At 49.5% G+C, this 19903-nt stretch overlaps 1 protein-coding gene across 3 annotated transcripts in view; it reads left to right on the forward strand.

Moving 5' to 3' along the window:
* Nucleotides 1-19903, forward strand: part of GABBR1 (gamma-aminobutyric acid type B receptor subunit 1) — a 236394-nt gene that overhangs the window by 72107 nt on the left and 144384 nt on the right. For all 3 annotated transcript variants that reach the window (XM_063938299.1, XM_063938300.1, XM_063938301.1), the window contains exon 4: nucleotides 4634-4837. In XM_063938299.1, coding sequence (XP_063794369.1) covers nucleotides 4634-4837 — 204 coding nt within the window. The remainder of the gene's footprint in view (nucleotides 1-4633; nucleotides 4838-19903) is intronic.

Here is a 19903-nt window from a genome sequence, read left to right on the forward strand (position 1 = left end):
TAACTCGGTCCTCGTGTGCGGCGCACCCCCCTTGCTGCCCGGCAGCCCGGGACGTCCGTCCCGGCTGCCGCGGCTGGCCACCTCCGACGGGCTGAGGCGCTGGGAGCAGAGCTCCCGGCCCCCAGCGGCGGCTCTCACATAGAGCACTACAGCGGGAGCCGAGCTCCCAGCCGCAGCGCTCACCCTTCTCCCCGGCGCGCACACTCCAGTGCGCCCGGGGCTACACTGACCGCTGCCGGGAGCGGAGCTCCCGGACTCCGGCGGTCAGCGGCTGCCTCCTCTCCCCCGGCGTGCACACTCTGCTGAGCGCGCCGGGGGCTGTCCTCCCTGCCGTGGTCTCCGGAGGGGTCCGGGACCACGGCACAGTTAAAAATACATTTTTTACACACTTTATACATCACGGCGCCTAGCGCCCAACATAATTCAAATATGGCGCCAAGCGCCCATTGTCCTTGCAAATGGCGCCGGGCACTAGGGATTAACCCCTTCAGTGCCAGGGCGGCCATTTGCCTCGTGGCTGGGGCTCTCCGGCCACAGAGGTGTCAGGAGACGGGCTGGGATGTGATAGAGGTGTCAGGGCTGGGATGTGATAGAGGTGTCAGGAGACGGGCTGGGATGTGACAGATGTGTCAGGGCTGGGATGTGACAGCGGTGTCAGGAGACGGGCTGGGATGTGACAGCGGTGTCAGGGCTGGGATGTGAGAGCGGTGTCAGGAGACGGGCTGGGATGTGATAGAGGTGTCAGGAGACGGGCTGGGATGTGACAGATGTGTCAGGGCTGGGATGTGACGGCAGTGTCAGGAGACGGGATGGGATGTGATAGCGGTGTCAGGGCTGGGATGTCACGGCGGTGTCAGGAGACGGGCTGGGATGTGACAGCGGTGTCAGGAGACGGGCTGGGATGTGACAGCGGTGTCAGGAGACGGGCTGGGATGTGACAGCGGTGTCAGGAGACGGGCTGGGATGTGACAGCGGTGTCAGGAGACGGGCTGGGATGTGACAGCGGTGTCAGGAGACGGGCTGGGATGTGACAGCGGTGTCAGGAGGCGGGCTGGGATGTGACAGCGGTGTCAGGAGACGGGCTGGGATGTGACGGCGGTGTCAGGAGACGGGCTGGGATGTGACGGCGGTGTCAGGAGACGGGCTGGGATGTGACGGCGGTGTCAGGAGACGGGCTGGGATGTGACGGCGGTGTCAGGAGACGGGCTGGGATGTGACGGCGGTGTCAGGAGACGGGCTGGGATGTGACGGCGGTGTCAGGAGACGGGCTGGGATGGCGGTGTCAGGAGATGGGCTGGGATGTTACAGCGGTGTCAGGAGATGGGCTGGGATGTGATATCGGTGTCAGGAGACGGACTGGGATGTGACAGATGTGTCAGGAGACGGGCTGGGATGTGATATTGGTGTCAGGAAACGGGCTGGGATGTGATATCGGTGTCAGGAGACGGTCTGGGATGTGACAGCGGTGTCAGGAGACGGGCTGGGATGTGACAGCGGTGTCAGGAGACGGGCTGGGATGTGACAGATGTGTCAGGAGACGGGCTGGGATGTGATATCGGTGTCAGGAAACGGGCTGGGATGTGATAGTGGTGTCAGGAGACGGGCTGGGATGTGACAGCGGTGTCAGGAGACGGGCTGGGATGTGATAGTGGTGTCAGGAGACAGGCTGGGATGTGATAGCGGTGTCGGGAGACGGGCTGGGATATAATAGCGGTGTCAGGAGACGAGCTGGGATGTGACAGATGTGTCAGGAGATGGGCTGGGATGTGATATCGGTGTCAGGAAACGGGCTGGGATGTGATATCGGTGTCAGGAGACGGTCTGGGATGTGACGGCAGTGTCAGGAGACGGGCTGGGATGTGACAGCGGTGTCAGGAGACGGGCTGGGATGTGATAGCGGTGTCAGGAGACGGGCTGGGATGTGACGCGGTGTCAGGAGACGGGCTGGGATGTGATAGCGGTGTCAGGAGACGGGCTGGGATGCGATAGAGGTGTCAGGGCTGGGATGTGACAGTGGTGTCGGGAGACGGGCTGGGATGTGACAGCGTTGTCAGGAGACGGGCTGGGATGTGACGGCGGTGTCAGGAGACGGGCTGGGATGTGAGAGCGCTGTCAGGAGGCGGGCTGGGATTATGTGAGGATACCTGGAAAACATGAACTGTTTGGTGTCCTGAGGACAGAGTTTGACAACCACTGGATTATAATAACTATTATATATAGCAGGCGTTCCCAACCTCTGTCCTCAAGGCACTTCTACCCCTTTCACACTGCAGAGCCGGGTCACACCCGCTATTCGGTACACTGGTCCAACGCAGGTGCAACCCTGCAAAGAACTGTTCCATACTGGTGGCCTGACCCGACTTATTGTTAGCTATATAACTGTGTCGTCATCATCTCCAAGCGCCGGGTCTTCCTGTGCTGTGAATGGTTCCCGGATCGCATCGCCCCAGATCACCTGATCACAATACACCGGAAGCCAGGTTGAACCCATATTGAAATTCCAGGTCGCAGGACCCATGTTATTTCAAATTGCCCCTTTCACACTGAGCAATGTGGGTCATTCCGAGTTGATCGCTCGCTAGCACTTTTTAGCAGCCGTGCAAACGCATTGTCGCCGCCCACCGGGGAGTGTAATTTTGCTTTGCAGAAGTGCGAACGCCTGTGCGGCAGAGCGCCTGCAAAATCATTTGTGCAAAACAAGACCAGCCCTGTAGTTACTCTTCGTGTGCGTTGATTCTAACGTTGGAGGGACGGCTTTTGACGTCATACACCCGCCCAGCGTTCACCCAGCCACGCCTGCTCTTTCCCTGGCACGCCTGCGTTTTTCTAAGCACTCCCTGCAAACGGTCAGTTGACACCCACAAACGCCCCTTTCCTGACAATCTTCTTGCAGCCGCCAGTGCAAATGAAAACGTTGCTAGAACCTGTGCAAAACCACAAAGCTCTTTGTACCCGTACGTCGCGCGTGCGCATTGCGGTGCATACGCATTCGCAGATTAGCCGTTTTTTACACTGATCGCAGCGCTGCGAACAACGGCAGCTAGCGATCAACTCGGAATGACCCCCAATATCCCAGGTTGCTGCACATTCACGTGCAATAACCTGGCATATTGCTAGCCGTCTGACAGGGGTATAACTGTGCAGGTTTTAGGGATATCCAGGCTTCAGCAGAGATGGTTAAATCAAAATAACTGAGGTACTAATTAAGTCACATGGACAGCACTAAATCCTGGACTGGTGGACTGAGTTTGGGAATGCCTGATGTATAGCATCGGTTCTCAAACTCGGTCCTCAGGACCTCAAACAGCAGTTCATGTTTTCCAGGTCTCCTCACAGAATAACAAAGTGAAATAATGAGCTCCACCTGTTGATCTTTTAAAATGTGTCTGAGTAATGAGTACACCTGTGCAGCTGCTGGGTGACCTGGAAAACATGAACTGCGTGGGGTCCTGAGGACCCTATAAAGGGTCTTAACAAAGTTCAGGAGGGAAACATTCTTCAAAGGAAAAGAAGCATTAGAACTCGAGGGCATACATTGAGACTGGAGGGGGGGAGGTTCAGGGGAAATTTAAGGAAAAATTACTTCACAGAAAGGGTAGTGGATAAGTGGAATAGCCTCCCATCAGAGGTGGTAGAGGCTAAGACTGTAGGGCAATTTAAACATGCTTGGGACAGGCATATGAATATCCTTACAAAGAATCAAGGTTAAAAAAGGGTTGAGATTGCCTAAAGGATAAAATAAAAAAGGGGCAGACTAGATGGGCCAAGTGGTTCTTATCTGCCGTCAAATTCTATGTTTCTATGTTTCTATGACTGAGTTTGAGAACCACTGATGTATAGGATGCTGCCTGGGAGACGTGCGGGTTCCTGTAAATACTTTCCTGTGCCTGATTGTGCCTAGCACAGGGGACTGTGCATGGTAGACTACACACCACATCCGTGACGCACTGCATGACTGAACTTTCGAAGCATCCGATGAATTATTAATGCCAGCATCACGGTAGAATTACAGACCTGATGTGCGTGATTGAGCGTCTAGGAACAACTGAGGATTTCCCAATTAAATTCAGCAATAATCCGATTTTTATTATTTGTTGCAGTTCATTCTTTGTTTATACTTATATTAACAATATTGGACCTCCTGTGCAAGGCAGGAGCTCCGTCCTGATTTAGAGTTGCAGTCATATGACCTGAGGATGCGTCTCGGTGAAAGTGAATGCACTCTAAATAAAGACGTGTTGTGCTATTATGCTTTATATTGGCAGGGGGTTTCACCCACCATGCGGAGGTGGGGGTGCACAGCTGAGCAGTGTATGGAGACATCACTGAGGCATGAGGCACTGGGCCTGATTGGGAGGTGGGCACAGTGCGGATGTTTGTGCAGTTGAGCATATATTTTGGTGTCCCCCCTGCGTACACCCGGTGATTGCAGGGTTGTATTTGCAGAGTTTGTGGGAGGTGGTGGTGGGTGGCTTCAGAAATGCAGGGGACATTTCCAGGAACACAAATCTGGGACTGTCTGTAGCAATGTTGGGTAGTTAGTAAGCCTGGCTAGGTACACTGGTGGAGGGTTTCCTGTGCCAGGACACTTTCTTCCAATAGGTAACACATTTCCTCTCTCCTTTCTTTGCAGGCTGTCGGATCATACACCCACCACGGGACGGGGGAATACGTTACCGGGGTCTGACCCTCTCTCAGGTGAAGGCCGTGGAGACGCTCCCTGTGGATTATGAGATTGAATTTGTATGCAGAGGAGAGAGGGAGATTTCTGGCCCAAAAGTGCGCAAATGCCAGCGAGACGGGACCTGGACCGATATGGACAAGCCCAGCCGTTGTCGTGAGTGTCACCTGCCTTTTACTGCACTCTGATAACGCCACTTACCTGTTACTGCTTTCTATTATAACCACTCACTTGATAGTTACCGCACTCTATCGTGACAACCTGCACTCTGTTGCCACCACTCACCTTTAAATTATTGCACTCTATTCTTATCTTGCTATGTGACTGACTGCAATCATCTCCTTTTCTCTATCGTCCTAGTGGATGCTGGGGTTCCTGAAAGGACCATGGGGAATAGCGGCTCCGCAGGAGACAGGGCACAAAAAGTAAAGCTTTAGGATCAGGTGGTGTGCACTGGCTCCTCCCCCTATGACCCTCCTCCAAGCCAGTTAGATTTTTGTGCCCGGCCGAGAAGGGTGCAATCTAGGTGGCTCTCCTAAAGAGCTGCTTAGGAAAGTTTAGCTTAGGTTTTTTATTTTACAGTGAGTCCTGCTGGCAACAGGATCACTGCAACGAGGGACTTAGGGGAGAAGAAGTGAACTCACCTGCGTGCAGGATGGATTGGCTTCTTGGCTACTGGACATCAGCTCCAGAGGGACGATCACAGGTACAGCCTGGATGGTCACCGGAGCCTTGCCGCCGGCCCCCTTGCAGATGCTGAAGTAAGAAGAGGTCCAGAATCGGCGGCAGAAGACTCCTCAGTCTTCTAAAGGTAGCGCACAGCACTGCAGCTGTGCGCCATTTTCCTCTCAGCACACTTCACACGGCAGTCACTGAGGGTGCAGGGCGCTGGGAGGGGGGCGCCCTGGGAGGCAAATGAATACCTATTTTGGCTAAAAATACCTCACATATAGCCTCCGGAGGCTATATGGAGATATTTAACCCCTGCCAGAATCCGTTAAGAGCGGGAGACGAGGCCGCCGAAAAAGGGGCGGGGCCTATCTCCTCAGCACACAGCGCCATTTTCCCTCACAGAAAGGCTGGAGGGAAGGCTCCCAGGCTCTCCCCTGCACTGCACTACAGAAACAGGGTTAAAACAGAGAGGGGGGGCACTAATTTGGCGATATGCTTATATATATATTAAGATGCTATAAGGGAAAACACTTATATAAGGTTGTCCCTATATAATTATAGCGTTTTTGGTGTGTGCTGGCAAACTCTCCCTCTGTCTCTCCAAAGGGCTAGTGGGTCCTGTCCTCTATCAGAGCATTCCCTGTGTGTGTGCTGTGTGTCGGTACGTGTGTGTCGACAGGTAGGAGGACGATGTTGGTGAGGAGGCGGAGCAATTGCCTGTAATGGTGATGTCACTCTCTAGGGAGTCGACACCGGAATGGATGGCTTATTTAGGAAATTACGTGATAATGTCAACACGCTGCAAGGTCGGTTGACGACATGAGACGGCCGACAAACAATTAGTACGGTCCAGACGTCTCAAAAACACCGTCAAGGGTTTTAAAACGCCCGTTTACTTTAGTCGGTCGACACAGACACAGACAGGGACACTGAATCCAGTGTCGACGGTGAATAAACAAACGTATTCCTTATTAGGGCCACACGTTAAAGGCAATGAAGGAGGTGTTACGTATTTCTGATACTACAAGTACCACAAAGGAGGGTATTATGTGGGATGTGAAAAAACTACCATAGTTTTTCCTGAATCAGATAAATTAAATAAAGTGTGTGATGATGCGTGGGTTCCCCCCGATAGAAAATTATGGGCGGTATACCCTTTCCCGCCAGAAGTTAGGGCGCGTTGGGAAACACCCTTTAAGGTGGATAAGGCGCTCACACGCTTATCAAAACAAGTGGCGGTACCGTCTATAGATAGGGCCGTCCTCAAGGACCAGCTGACAAGGCTGGAAAATATAATAAAAAGTATATACACACATACTGGTGTTATACTGCGGCCAGCGATCGCCTCAGCCTGGATGTGCAGAGCTAGGGTGGCTTGGTCGGATTCCCTGACTAAAAATATTGATACCCTTGACAGGGACAGTATTTTATTGACTATAGAGCATTTCTATATATGCGAGATGCACAGAGGGATATTTGCACTCTGGCATCATGAATAAACGCGATGTCCATAACTGCCAGAAGATGTTATGGACACGACAGTGGTCAGGTGATGCAGATTCCAAACGGCACAGTATGGCCGTATACAGGAAGAGGACTTGTTTGGGGTCGGTCCATCGGACCTGGTGGTCACGGCAACTGCTGGAAAATCCACCGTTTTTTACCCTAAGTCACATCTCTGCAGAAAAAGACACCGTCTTTTCAGCCTCAGTCCTCTCGTCCCTATAAGATCATATCTGCCCAGGGATAGAGGAAAGGGAAGAAGACTGCAGCAGGCAGCCCATTCCCAGGAACAGAAGCGTTCCACCGCGTCTGACAAGTTCTCAGCATGGCGCTGAGACCGTACAGGACCCCTGGATCCTACAAGTAGTATCCCGGGGGTACAGAGGGGAATGTCGAGACGTTTCCCCTTCGCAGGCTCCTGAAGTCTGCTTTACCAAGTCTCCCTCCGACAAGGAGGTAGTATGGGAAAAAATTCACAAGCTGTATTCCCAGCAGGTGATAATTAAATTACCCCTCCTACTACAGAAAAGGGGTATTATTCCACACTATATTGTGGTACTGAAGCCAGAAGGCTAGGTGAGACTTATTCTAAAAATTTGTTTTTGAACACTTACAAAGGTTCAAATTAAGATGAAGTCACTCAGAGCAGTGATAACGAACCAGGAATAAGGGGACTATATAGTGTCCCGGGACATCAGGGATGCTTACCTCTATGTCCCAAATTTGCCCTTCTCACTAAGGGTACCTCAGGTTCGTGGTGCAGAACTGTCACTATCAGTTTCAGACGCTGCCGTTTGGATTGTCCACGGCACCCTGGGGTCTTTACCAAGGTAATGGCCGAATTGATGATTCTTCTTCGAAGAAAAGGCGTCTTAATTATCCCTTACTTGGACGATCTCCTGATAGGGGCATAGTCCAGGGAACAGTTGGAGGTCGGAGTAGCACTATCTCGGATACTGCTACAATCAGCACGGGTGGATTCTAAATATTCCAAAATCGCAGCTGATCCCGACGACACGTCTGCTGTGCCTAGGGATGATTCTGGACACAGTCCAGAAAAAGGTGTTTCTCCCGGAAGAGAAAGCCAGGGAGTTATCCGAGCAAGTCAGGAACCTCCTAAAAACAGTGCATCATTGCACAAGGGTCCTGGTAAAAATGGTGGCTTCCTACGAAGCAATTCCATTCGGCAGATTTCACGTAAGAACTTTTCAGTGGGATCTGCTGGACAAATGGTCCGGATCGCATCTTCAGATGCATCAGCGGATAACCCAATATCCAAGGACAAGGGTGTCTCTCCTGTGGTGGTTATAGAGTGCTCATCTTCTAGAGGGCAGCAGATTCGGCATTCAGGATTGGATGCTGGTAACCACGGAGCCCAGCCTGAGAGGCTGGGGAGCAGTCACACAAGGAAAAAATTTCCAGGGAGTGTGATCAAGTATGGAGACTTTTCTCCACATAAATATACTGGAGCTAAGGGTAAATTTATAATGCTCTAAGCTTAGCAAGACCTCTGCTTCAAGGTCAGCCGGTATTGATCCAGTGGGAAAAACATCACGGCAGTCGCCCACGTAAACAGACAGGGCGACACAAGAAGCAGGAGGGCAATGGCAGAAACTGCAAGGACTTTTCGCTGGGCGGAAAATCATGTGATAACACTGTCAGCAGTTTTTCATCCCGGGAATGGAAACTGGGAAGCAGACTTCCTCAGCACGACCTCCACCCGGGAGAGTGGAAACTTCATTGAGAAGTTTTTTCCACATGATTGTAAACCGTTGGGAAATACCAAAGGTGGACATGATGGCGTCCCGTCTGAACAAAAAACGGGACAGGTATTGCGCCAGGTCAAGAGACCCTCAGGCAATAGATGTGGACGTTCTGGTAACACCGTGGGTGTACCAGTCGGTGTATGTGTTCCCTCCTCTGCTTCTCATACCTAAGGTGCTGAGAATTATAAGACGTAGAGGAGTAAGAACTATACTCATGGCTCCGGATTGGCCAAGAAGGACTTGGTACCCGGAACTTCAAGAGATGCTTACAGAGGTCTTATGGCCTCTGCCGCTAAGAAGGGACTTGCTTCAGCAAGTACCATGTCTGTTCCAAGACTTACCGCAGCTGCGTTTGTCGGCATGGCGATGGAAAGCCGGATCCTAAGGGAAAAAAGGCATTCCGGAAGAGGTCATTCCTACCCTGGTCAAAGCCAGAAAGGAGGTGACCGCACAACATTATCACCACGTGTGGCGAAAATATGTTGCGTGGTGTGAGGCCAGGAAGGCCCCACAAAGAAATTTCAACTCGGTCGTTTCCTGCATTTCCTGCAAACAGGAGTGTCTATGGGCCTCAAATTGGGGTCCATTAAGGTTCAAATTCGGCCCTGTAAATTTTCTTCCAGAAAGAATTGGCTTCAGTTCCTGAAGTCCAGAAGTTTGTCAAGGGAGTATTGCATATACAAACCCCTTTTTTGTGCCTCCAGTGGCACTGTGGGATCTCAACGTAGTTCTGGGATTCCTCAAATCACATTGGTTTAAAACCAGTCAAATATGTGGATTTGAAGCATCTCACATAAAAAGTGACCATGCTCTTGGCCCTGGCCTGGACCAGGCGAGTGTCAAATTGGTGGTTTTTTCTCAAAAAAGCCCATATCTGTTTGTCCATTCGGACAGGGCAGAGCTGCGGACTCGTCCCCAGTTCTCTCCCTAAGGTGGTGTCAGTGTTTCACCTGAACCAGCTTATTGTGGTGCCTTGCACCTACTAGGGACTTGGAGGACTCCAAGTTGCTAGGAGTTGTCAGGGCCCTGAAAATATGTTCCAGGACAGCTGGAGTCAGAAAATCTGACTCGCTGTTTATACTGTATGCACCCAACAAGTTGGGTGCGCCTGCTTCTAAGCAGGCGATTGCTCGTTGGATTTGTAACACAATTCAACTTGCACATTCTGAGGCAGGCCTGCCACAGTCTAAATCGGTTAAGGCCCATTCCACAAGGAAGGTGGGCTCATCTTGGGCGGCTGCCCGAGAGGTCTCGGCATTACAACTCTGCCGAGCAGCTACGTGGTCAGGGGAGAACACGTTTGTAAAATTCTACAAATTTGATATCCTGGCAAAAGAGGACCTGGAGTTCTCTCATTCGGTGCTGCAGAGTCATCCGCACTCTCCCGCCCGTTTGGGAGCTTTGGTATAATCCCCATGGTCCTTTCAGGAACCCCAGCATCCACTAGGACGATAGAGAAAATAAGAATTTACTTACCGATAATTCTATTTCTCGGAGTCCGTAGTGGATGCTGGGCGCCCATCCCAAGTGCGGATTATCTGCAATACTTGTACATAGTTACAAAAATCGGGTTATTATTGTTGTGAGCCATCTTTTCAGAGGCTCCGCTGTTATCATACTGTTAACTGGGTTTAGATCACAAGTTGTACGGTGTGATTGGTGTGGCTGGTATGAGTCTTACCCGGGATTCATAATTCCTCCCTTATTGTGTACGCTCGTCCGGGCACAGTACCTAACTGGCTTGGAGGAGGGTCATAGGGGGAGGAGCCAGTGCACACCACCTGATCCTAAAGCTTTACTTTTTGTGCCCTGTCTCCTGCGGAGCCGCTATTCCCCATGGTCCTTTCAGGAACCCCAGCATCCACTACGGACTCCGAGAAATAGAATTATCGGTAAGTAAATTCTTATTTTTACTGCACTCTATTGTTACCCCATTGTAGTGTCACTGACTGTACACACCCAGCTGTTACTGCACTCTATTGTGACCTCATTGTAGTGTGACTGACAGAGGCGTAACTAGGGTAGGGCGAGTGGGGCACGTGCCCTGGGCGCCTTGCCAGGCCCAGCAGAGGGAGGCGCCAGCGGCGGCCAGGGCATCATGCCCCACTTGCCCCCTTCACGCCGCAATGTGAGGGGAGGAGAGCGCAGCGTCTCTCCCTCCCCTCACCGCCGCTGCCAGCACCTGAACACCAGCAGCGCTGCGTGTGTCCGGTCTCCGGCGGTGTTAGCCAATCAGAGCTTGCGGACCGGCTCCTGATTGGCTGCCGGTCCGCGAGCTCTGATTAGCTAGCGAACCGGTGCCACTTAGCCGCCGCCGGAGACCTGGAGCGGTGAGGGGAGGGGAGGCGCTGCGCTCTCCTCCCCTCACATAGCACAGCCACAATGAAGCGGTTAGTGACCGGGGGGAGCACAGTGGGGCATGTATCTGGCACGGCATAGTAACTGGCACTGTGGGGCATGTATCTGGCACTGTAGGGCATTTTCAGTGGCCACGCCCATTTTTCTCCCTTTCGTGGTTTTTTTTTTTTTGAGGGGGCGCGCGCCACTCTTTATTTTGCCCTTGGCTCCGAAAACCCTAGTTACGCCTCTGGTGACTGACTGCATTCACCCAACTGTTACTGCACTCTATTGTGACCTCATTATAGTGTGACTGACTGCACTCACCTACCTGTTACTGCACTCTATTGTGACCTCATTATAGTGTGACTGGCTGCACTCACCTGGCTGTTACTGCACTCTATTGTGATCTCATAGTAGTGTCACTAACTGCACTCACCCAGCTGTTACTGCGCTCTATTGTGACCTCATTGTATTGTGACTGACTGCACTCACCCAGCTGTTACTGCACTCTATTGTGACCTCATTGTATTGCGACTGACTGCACCCTATTGTACTGTTACTGCACTCTACCTCTTACTGCACTCTATTGTGACTTCATTGTAGTGTGACTGGCTGCACTCACCCAGCTGTTACTGCACTTTATTGTGAACTCATTGTGGTCTTGACTGACTGCACTCACCTACCTGTTACTGCATTCTATGGCGGCCTCGTTGTAATGTCACTGACTGCACTCACCCAGCTATTTCTGTACTCTTTTTTGTGATCTCACTGTAGAGTGACTAACAGCACTCTACAGTACTGTTACTGCACTCTATTGTGACCTCATTGTAGTGTGACTGACTGCACTCACCTACCTGTTACTGCACTCTATTGTGACCTCATTGTAGTGTGACTGACTGCACTCTATTGTGACCTCATTGTAGTGGGACTGACTGCACTCTATTGTACTGTTACTGAACTCTACGTGTTACTGCACTCTATTGTGAACTCATTGTAGTGTGAGTGACTGCGCTCGTCCAACTGTTACTGCATTCTAGTGTGACCTCATAGTAGTGTGACTGACTGCACTCACCCAGCTGTTACTGCACTCTATTGTGACCTCATAATAGTGTCACTGACTGCACTCACCCAGCTGTTACTGCACTCTATTGTGACCTCATTGTATTGTGACTGACTGCACTCACCCAGCTGTTACTGCACTCTATTGTGACCTCATTGTATTGCGACTGACTGCACCCTATTGTACTGTTACTGCACTCTACCTCTTACTTCACTCTATTGTGACTTCATTGTAGTGTGACTGGCTGCACTCACCCAGCTGTTACTGCACTCTATTGTGACCACATTGTAGTGTGACTGACTGCACTCACCTACTTGTTACTGCACTCTATTGTGACCTCATTGTAGTGTCACTGACTGCACTCGCCTACCTGTTACTGCATTTTATTGTGACCTCATTGTAGTGTGACTGACTGCACTCTCTTACCTATTACTGCACTCTATTGAAACATCATTTTAGTGTCACTGCACTCACCCAGCTGTTTCTGCACTCTTTTGTGATCTCATTGTAGAGTGACTGACTGCACTCACCCAGCTGTTACTGCGCTCTATAGTGACCTCATTGTAGTGTCACTGACTGCACTCACCTACCTGTTACTGCACTCTATTGTGACCTCATTGTATTGTGACTGACTGCACCCTATTGTACTGTTACTACACTCTTCCTTTTACTGCACTCTATTGTGACTTCATTGTAGTGTGACTGACAGCATTCACCTACCTGTTACTGCACTCTATTGTGACCTCATTGTAGTGTCACTGACTGCACTCGCCCAACTGTTACTTCACTCTATTGTGTCCTCATTGTAATGTGACTGACTGCACTCACCCGGCTATTACTGCACTTTATTGTGACCTCATTGTAGTGTGACTGACTGCACTCTCTTACCTATTACTGTACTCTATTGAAACATCATTTTAGTGTCACTGCACTCACCCAGATGTTTCTGCACTCTTTTGTGATCTCACTGTAGAGTGACTGACTGCACTCACCTACCTGATACTGCGCTCTATTGTGACCTCTTTGTAGTGTGACTGACTGCACTCACCAAGTGGTACTGCACTCTATTGTGACCTCATTGTAGTGGGACTGACTACACTCACCCAGCTGTTACTGCACTCTATTGTGACCTCATGGTAGTGTGACTGGCTGCACTCACCCAGCTGTTTCTGCACTCTATTGTGACATCATTGTAGTGTGACTTAATGCACTCTATTGTACGTGTTACTGCACTCTTTTGTGACCTCATTGTAGTGTGACTGACTGCACTCACCCAGCTGTTACTGCGCTCTATAGTGACCTCATTGTAGTGTCACTGACTGCACTCACCCAGCTGTTACTGCGCTCTGTTGTGACCTCGTTATAGTGTGACTGACTGCACTCACCTATCTGTTTCTGCACTCTTTTGTGATCTCACTGTAGAGTGACTGACTGCACTCGCCTACCTGATACTGCGCTCTATTGTGACCTCATTGTATTATCACTGACTGCACTCACCCAGCTGTGTTACTGCACTCTATTGTGATCTCATGGTACTATGACTGACTGCACTCACCCAGCTGTTACTGCACTCTATAGTGACCTCATTGTAGTGTGACTGACTGCTCTTACCCAGCTGTTACTGCACTCTGCTGTGGACCCCATTGTAGTTTTACTGACTGCACTCACCTACCTGTTACTGCACTCTATTGTTACCTCATGGTACTGTCAGTGACTGCACTCACCCAGCTGTTACTGCACTCTATTGTGGACCCCATTTTAGTTTTACTGACTGCACTTACCACGCTCGATTGTGACCTCATTGTAGTGTGACTGACTGCACTCATCCTGCTGTTACTGCACTCTATTGTGACCTCATTGTAGTGTGACTGACTACACTCACTTACCTGTTACTGCGCTCTATTGTGACCTGATTGTAGTGGGACTGACTGCACTCACCAAGTGGTACTGCACTCTATTGTGACCTCATTGTAGTGTGACTGACTGCACTCTATTGTGACCTCATTGTAGTGGGAGTGACTGCACTCTATTGTACTGTTACTGAACTCTACGTGTTACTGCACTCTATTGTGAACTCATTGTAGTGTGAGTGACTGCACTCGTCCAACTGTTACTGCACTCTATTGTGACCTCATGGTAGTGTCACTGACTGCACTCACCGAGCTGTTACTGCACTCGTTTGTGACCTCCTTGTAGTGTGACTGACTGCACTCACCTACTTGTTACTGCACTCTGTTGTGACCTCATTGTACTGTGAGTGACTGCACTCACCTACCTGTTACTGCTCTCTATTGTGACATCATTGTATTGTGACTGACTGCACTCACCCAGCTGGTACGGCACTCTATTGTGACCTCATTGTAGTGTCACTGACTGCACTCACCTACCTGTTACTGCACTCTATTGTGACCTCATTGTAGTGTCACTGACTGCACTCACCTACCTGTTACTGCACTCTATTGTGACCTCATTGTAGTGTGACTGGCTGCACTCACCCAGCTGTTACTGCACTCTATTGTGACCACATTGTAGTGTGACTGACTGCACTCACCTACCTGTTACTGCACTCTATTGTGACCTCATTGTAGTGTCACTGACTGCACTCACCTACCTGTTACTGCACTCTATTGTGACCTCATTGTAGTGTGACTGGCTGCACTCACCCAGCTGTTACTGCACTCTATTGTGACCACATTGTAGTGTGACTGACTGCACTCACCCAGCTGTTACTGCACTCTATTGTGACCTCATTGTAGTGTCACTGACTGCACTCACCTACCTATTACAGCACTCTATTGTGACCTCATTGTAGTGTGACTGCCTGCACTCTCTTACCTTTTACTGCACTCTTTTGAAACATCATTTTAGTGTCACTGCACTCACCCAGCTGTTTCTGCACTCTTTTGTGATCTCATTGTAGAGTGACTGACTGCACTCACCTACCTGATACTGCGCTCTATTGTGACCTCTTTGTAGTGTCACTGACTGTACTCACCCAGCTGTTACTGCACTCTGTTGTGATTTCATGATAGTATTGCTGACTGCACTATCTAGCTGTTACTGCACTCTATTGTAACCTCATTGTAGTGGGACTGACTGCACTCATCCAGCTGTTACTGCACTCTATTGTGACCTCATTGTAGTGGGACTGACTGCACTCATCCAGCTGTTACTGCACTCTATTGTGACCTCATTGTAGTGTGACTGGCTGCACTCACTCAGCTGTTACTGCACTCTATTATGACCTCATTATAGTGTGACTGACTGCACTCTATTGTGACCTCATTGTAGTGGTACTGACTGTCCTCACCCAGCTGTTACTGCACTCTATTGTGACCTCATTGTAATGTGACTGACTGCACTCACCCAGCTGTTACTGCACTCTATTGTGACCTCATTGTAGTGTGACTGACTGAAATCACCCAGCTGTTACTGCACTCTATTGTGACCTCATTGTAGTTTGACCGACTGAACTCACCCAGCTGTTACTGCACTCTATAGTGACCTCATTGTAGTGTGACTGACTGCACTCACCCAGCTGTTACTGCACTCTATTGTGACCTCATTGTAGTGTCACTGACTGCACTCAACTAGCTGTTACTGCGCTCTATTGTGACCCCATTGTGGTCTTGAGTGACTGCACTCACCCAGCTGTTACTGCACTCTGTTGTGATTTCATGATAGTATTGCTGACTGCACTCATCTAGCTGTTACTGCACTCTATTGTAACCTCATTGTAGTGTGAGTGACTGCACTCACCAAGTGGTACTGCACTCTGTTGTGACCTCATTGTAGTAGGACTGACTGCACTCACCCAGCTGTTACTGCACTCTATTGTGACCTCATTGTAGTGTGACTTGCTGCACTTACTCAGCTGTTACTGCACTCTATAGTGACCTCATTGTAGTGTGACTGACTGCACTCTATTGTGACCTCATTGTAGTGTCACTGACTGCACTCAACTAGCTGTTACTGCGCTCTATTGTGACCCCATTGTGGTCTTGAGTGACTGCACTCACCCAGCTGTTACTGCACTCTGTTGTGATTTCATGATAGTATTGCTGACTGCACTCATCTAGCTGTTACTGCACTCTATTGTGACCTCATTGTAGTGTGACTTGCTGCACTTACTCAGCTGTTACTGCACTCTATTATGACCTCATTATAGTGTGACTGACTGCACTCTATTGTGACCTCATTGTAGTGGTACTGACTGTCCTCACCCAGCTGTTACTGCACTCTATTGTGACCTCATTGTAATGTGACTGACTGCACTCACCCAGCTGTTACTGCACTCTATTGTGACCTCATTGTAGTGTGACTGACTGAAATCACCCAGCTGTTACTGCACTCTATTGTGACCTCATTGTAGTTTGACCGACTGAACTCACCCAGCTGTTACTGCACTCTATAGTGACCTCATTGTAGTGTGACTGACTGCACTCACCCAGCTGTTACTGCACTCTATTGTGACCTCATTGTAGTGTCACTGACTGCACTCAACTAGCTGTTACTGCGCTCTATTGTGACCCCATTGTGGTCTTGAGTGACTGCACTCACCCAGCTGTTACTGCACTCTGTTGTGATTTCATGATAGTATTGCTGACTGCACTCATCTAGCTGTTACTGCACTCTATTGTAACCTCATTGTAGTGTGAGTGACTGCACTCACCAAGTGGTACTGCACTCTGTTGTGACCTCATTTTAGTAGGACTGACTGCACTCACCCAGCTGTTACTGCACTCTATTGTGACCTCATTGTAGTGTGACTTGCTGCACTTACTCAGCTGTTACTGCACTCTATAGTGACCTCATTGTAGTGTGACTGACTGCACTCTATTGTGACCTCATTGTAGTGTCACTGACTGCACTCAACTAGCTGTTACTGCGCTCTATTGTGACCCCATTGTGGTCTTGAGTGACTGCACTCACCCAGCTGTTACTGCACTCTGTTGTGATTTCATGATAGTATTGCTGACTGCACTCATCTAGCTGTTACTGCACTCTATTGTAACCTCATTGTAGTGTGAGTGACTGCACTCACCAAGTGGTACTGCACTCTATTGTAACCTCATTGTAGTGTGAGTGACTGCACTCACCAAGTGGTACTGCACTCTGTTGTGACCTCATTGTAGTGGGACTGACTGCACTCACCCAGCTGTTACTGCACTCTATTGTGACCTCATTGTAGTGTGACTTGCTGCACTTACTCAGCTGTTACTGCACTCTATTATGACCTCATTATAGTGTGACTGACTGCACTCTATTGTGACCTCATTGTAGTGGGACTGACTGCACTCACCCTGCTGTTACTGCACTCTATTTTGCCCTCATTGTAGTGTGACTGGCTGCACTCACCCAGCTGTTACTGCGCTCTATAGTGACCTCATTGTAGTATGACTGACTGCACTCACCCAGCTGTTACTGCACTCTATTTTGCCCTCATTGTAGTCTGACTGGCTGCACTCACCCAGCTGTTACTGCGCTCTATAGTGACCTCATTGTAGTATGACTGACTGCACTCACCCAGATGTTACTGCACTCTATTGTGACCTCATTGTAGTGTGACTTAATGCACTCTATTGTACTGTTACTGCACTCTATTGTGACCGCATTGTAGTGTGACTTACTGCACTCTATTGTGACCTCATTGTAGTGGGACTGACTGCACTCACCCAGCCGTTACTGCACTCTATTGTGACCTCATTGTAGTGTGACTTAATGCACTCACCCAGTTGTTACTGCACTCTATTGTGACCTCATTGTAGTGTGACTGACTGCACTCACCTACCTGTTTCTGCACTCTTTTGTGATCTCACTGTAGAGTGACTGACTGCACTCGCCTACCTGATACTGCGCTCTATTGTGACATCATTGTATTGTCACTGACTGCTCTTACCCAGCTGTTACTGTACTCTATTGTGATCTCATGGTAGTTTGACTGACTGCACTCACCCAGCTGTGTTACTGCACTCTATAGTGACCTTATTGTAGTGTGACTGACTGCTCTTACCCAGCTGTTACTGCACTCTGTTGTGGACCCCATTGTAGTTTTTCTGACTGCACTCACCTAACTCTTGCTGCACTCTTTTTTTACCTCATTGTTGTGTGACTGACTGCACTCACCTACCTGTTACTGCACTCTATTGTGATCTTATGGTAGTGTGACTGACTGCACTCACTCAGCTGTTACTCCACTCTATTGTTACCTCATGGTACTGTCAGTGACTGCACTCACCTACCTGTTACTGCACTCTATTGTGATCTCATGGTAGTGTGACTGACTGCACTCACCCAGCTGTTACTTCACTCTATTGTGGACCCCTTTTTAGTTTTATTGACTGCACTTACCACGCTCGATTGTGACCACATTGTAGTGTGACTGACTGCACTCATCCTGCTGTTACTGCACTCTACTGTGACCTCATTGTAGTGTGACTGACAGCACTCACCTACCTGTTACTGCACTCTATTGTGACCTCATTGTAGTGTTACTGACTACACTCACCTACCTGTTACTGCACTCTATTGTGACCTCATTGTAGTGGGACTGACTGCACTCACCAAGTGGTACTGCACTCTATTGTGACCTCATTGTAGTGTGACTGACTGCACTCTATTGTGACCTCATTGTAGTGGAACTGACTGCACTCTATTGTACTGTTACTGAACTCTACGTGTTACTGCACTCTATTGTGAACTCATTGTAGTGTGAGTAACTGCACTCGTCCAACTGTTACTGTATTCTATTGTGACCTCATAGTAGTGTGACTGGCTGCACTCACCCAGCTGTTACTGCACTCTATTGTGACCTCATAGTAGTGTCACTGACTGCACTCACCGAGCTGTTACTGCACTCGTTTGTGACCTCCTTGTAGTGTGACTGACTGCACTCACCTACTTGTTACTGCACTCTGTTGTGACCTTATTGTACTGTGAGTGACTGCACTCACCTAGCTCTTACTGCACTCTATTGTGACCTCGTAGTGTGAATGACTGCACTCACCTACCTGTTACTGCTCTCTATTGTGACATCATTGTATTGTGACTGACTGCACTCACCCAGCTGGTACGGCACTCTATTGTGACCTCATTGTAGTGTCACTGACTGCGCTCACCTACCTGTTACTGCACTCTATTGTGACCTCATTGTAGTGTGACTGGCTGCACTCACCCAGCTGTTACTGCACTCTATTGTGACCACATTGTAGTGTGACTGACTGCACTCACCCAGCTGTTACTGCACTCTATTGTGACCTCATTGTAGTGTCACTGACTGCACTCTCTTACCTTTTACTGCACTCTATTGAAACATCATTTTAGTGTCACTGCACTCACCCAGCTGTTTCTGCACTCTTTTGTGAACTCATTGTAGAGTGACTGACTGCACTCACCTACCTGATACTGCGCTCTATTGTGACCTCTTTGTAGTGTCACTGACTGTACTCACCCAGCTGTTACTGCACTCTGTTGTGATTTCATGATAGTATTGCTGACTGCACTCATCTAGCTGTTACTGCACTCTATTGTAACCTCATTGTAGTGGGACTGACTGCACTCATCCAGCTGTTACTGCACTCTATTGTGACCTCATTGTAGTGTGACTGGCTGCACTCACTCAGCTGTTACTGCACTCTATTATGACCTCATTATAGTGTAACTGACTGCACTCTATTGTGACCTCATTGTAGTGGTACTGACTGTCCTCACTCAGCTGTTACTGCACTCTATTGTGACCTCATTGTAATGTGACTGACTGCACTCACCCAGCTGTTACTTCACTCTATTGTGACCTCATTGTAGTGTGACTGACTGTCCTCACCCAGCTGTTACTGCACTCTATTGTGACCTCATTGTAGTGGTACTGACTGTCCTCACCCA

This window comes from Pseudophryne corroboree, chromosome 8 (genome assembly GCF_028390025.1).
Source record: "Pseudophryne corroboree isolate aPseCor3 chromosome 8, aPseCor3.hap2, whole genome shotgun sequence".
Lineage (NCBI taxonomy): Eukaryota > Metazoa > Chordata > Amphibia > Anura > Myobatrachidae > Pseudophryne > Pseudophryne corroboree.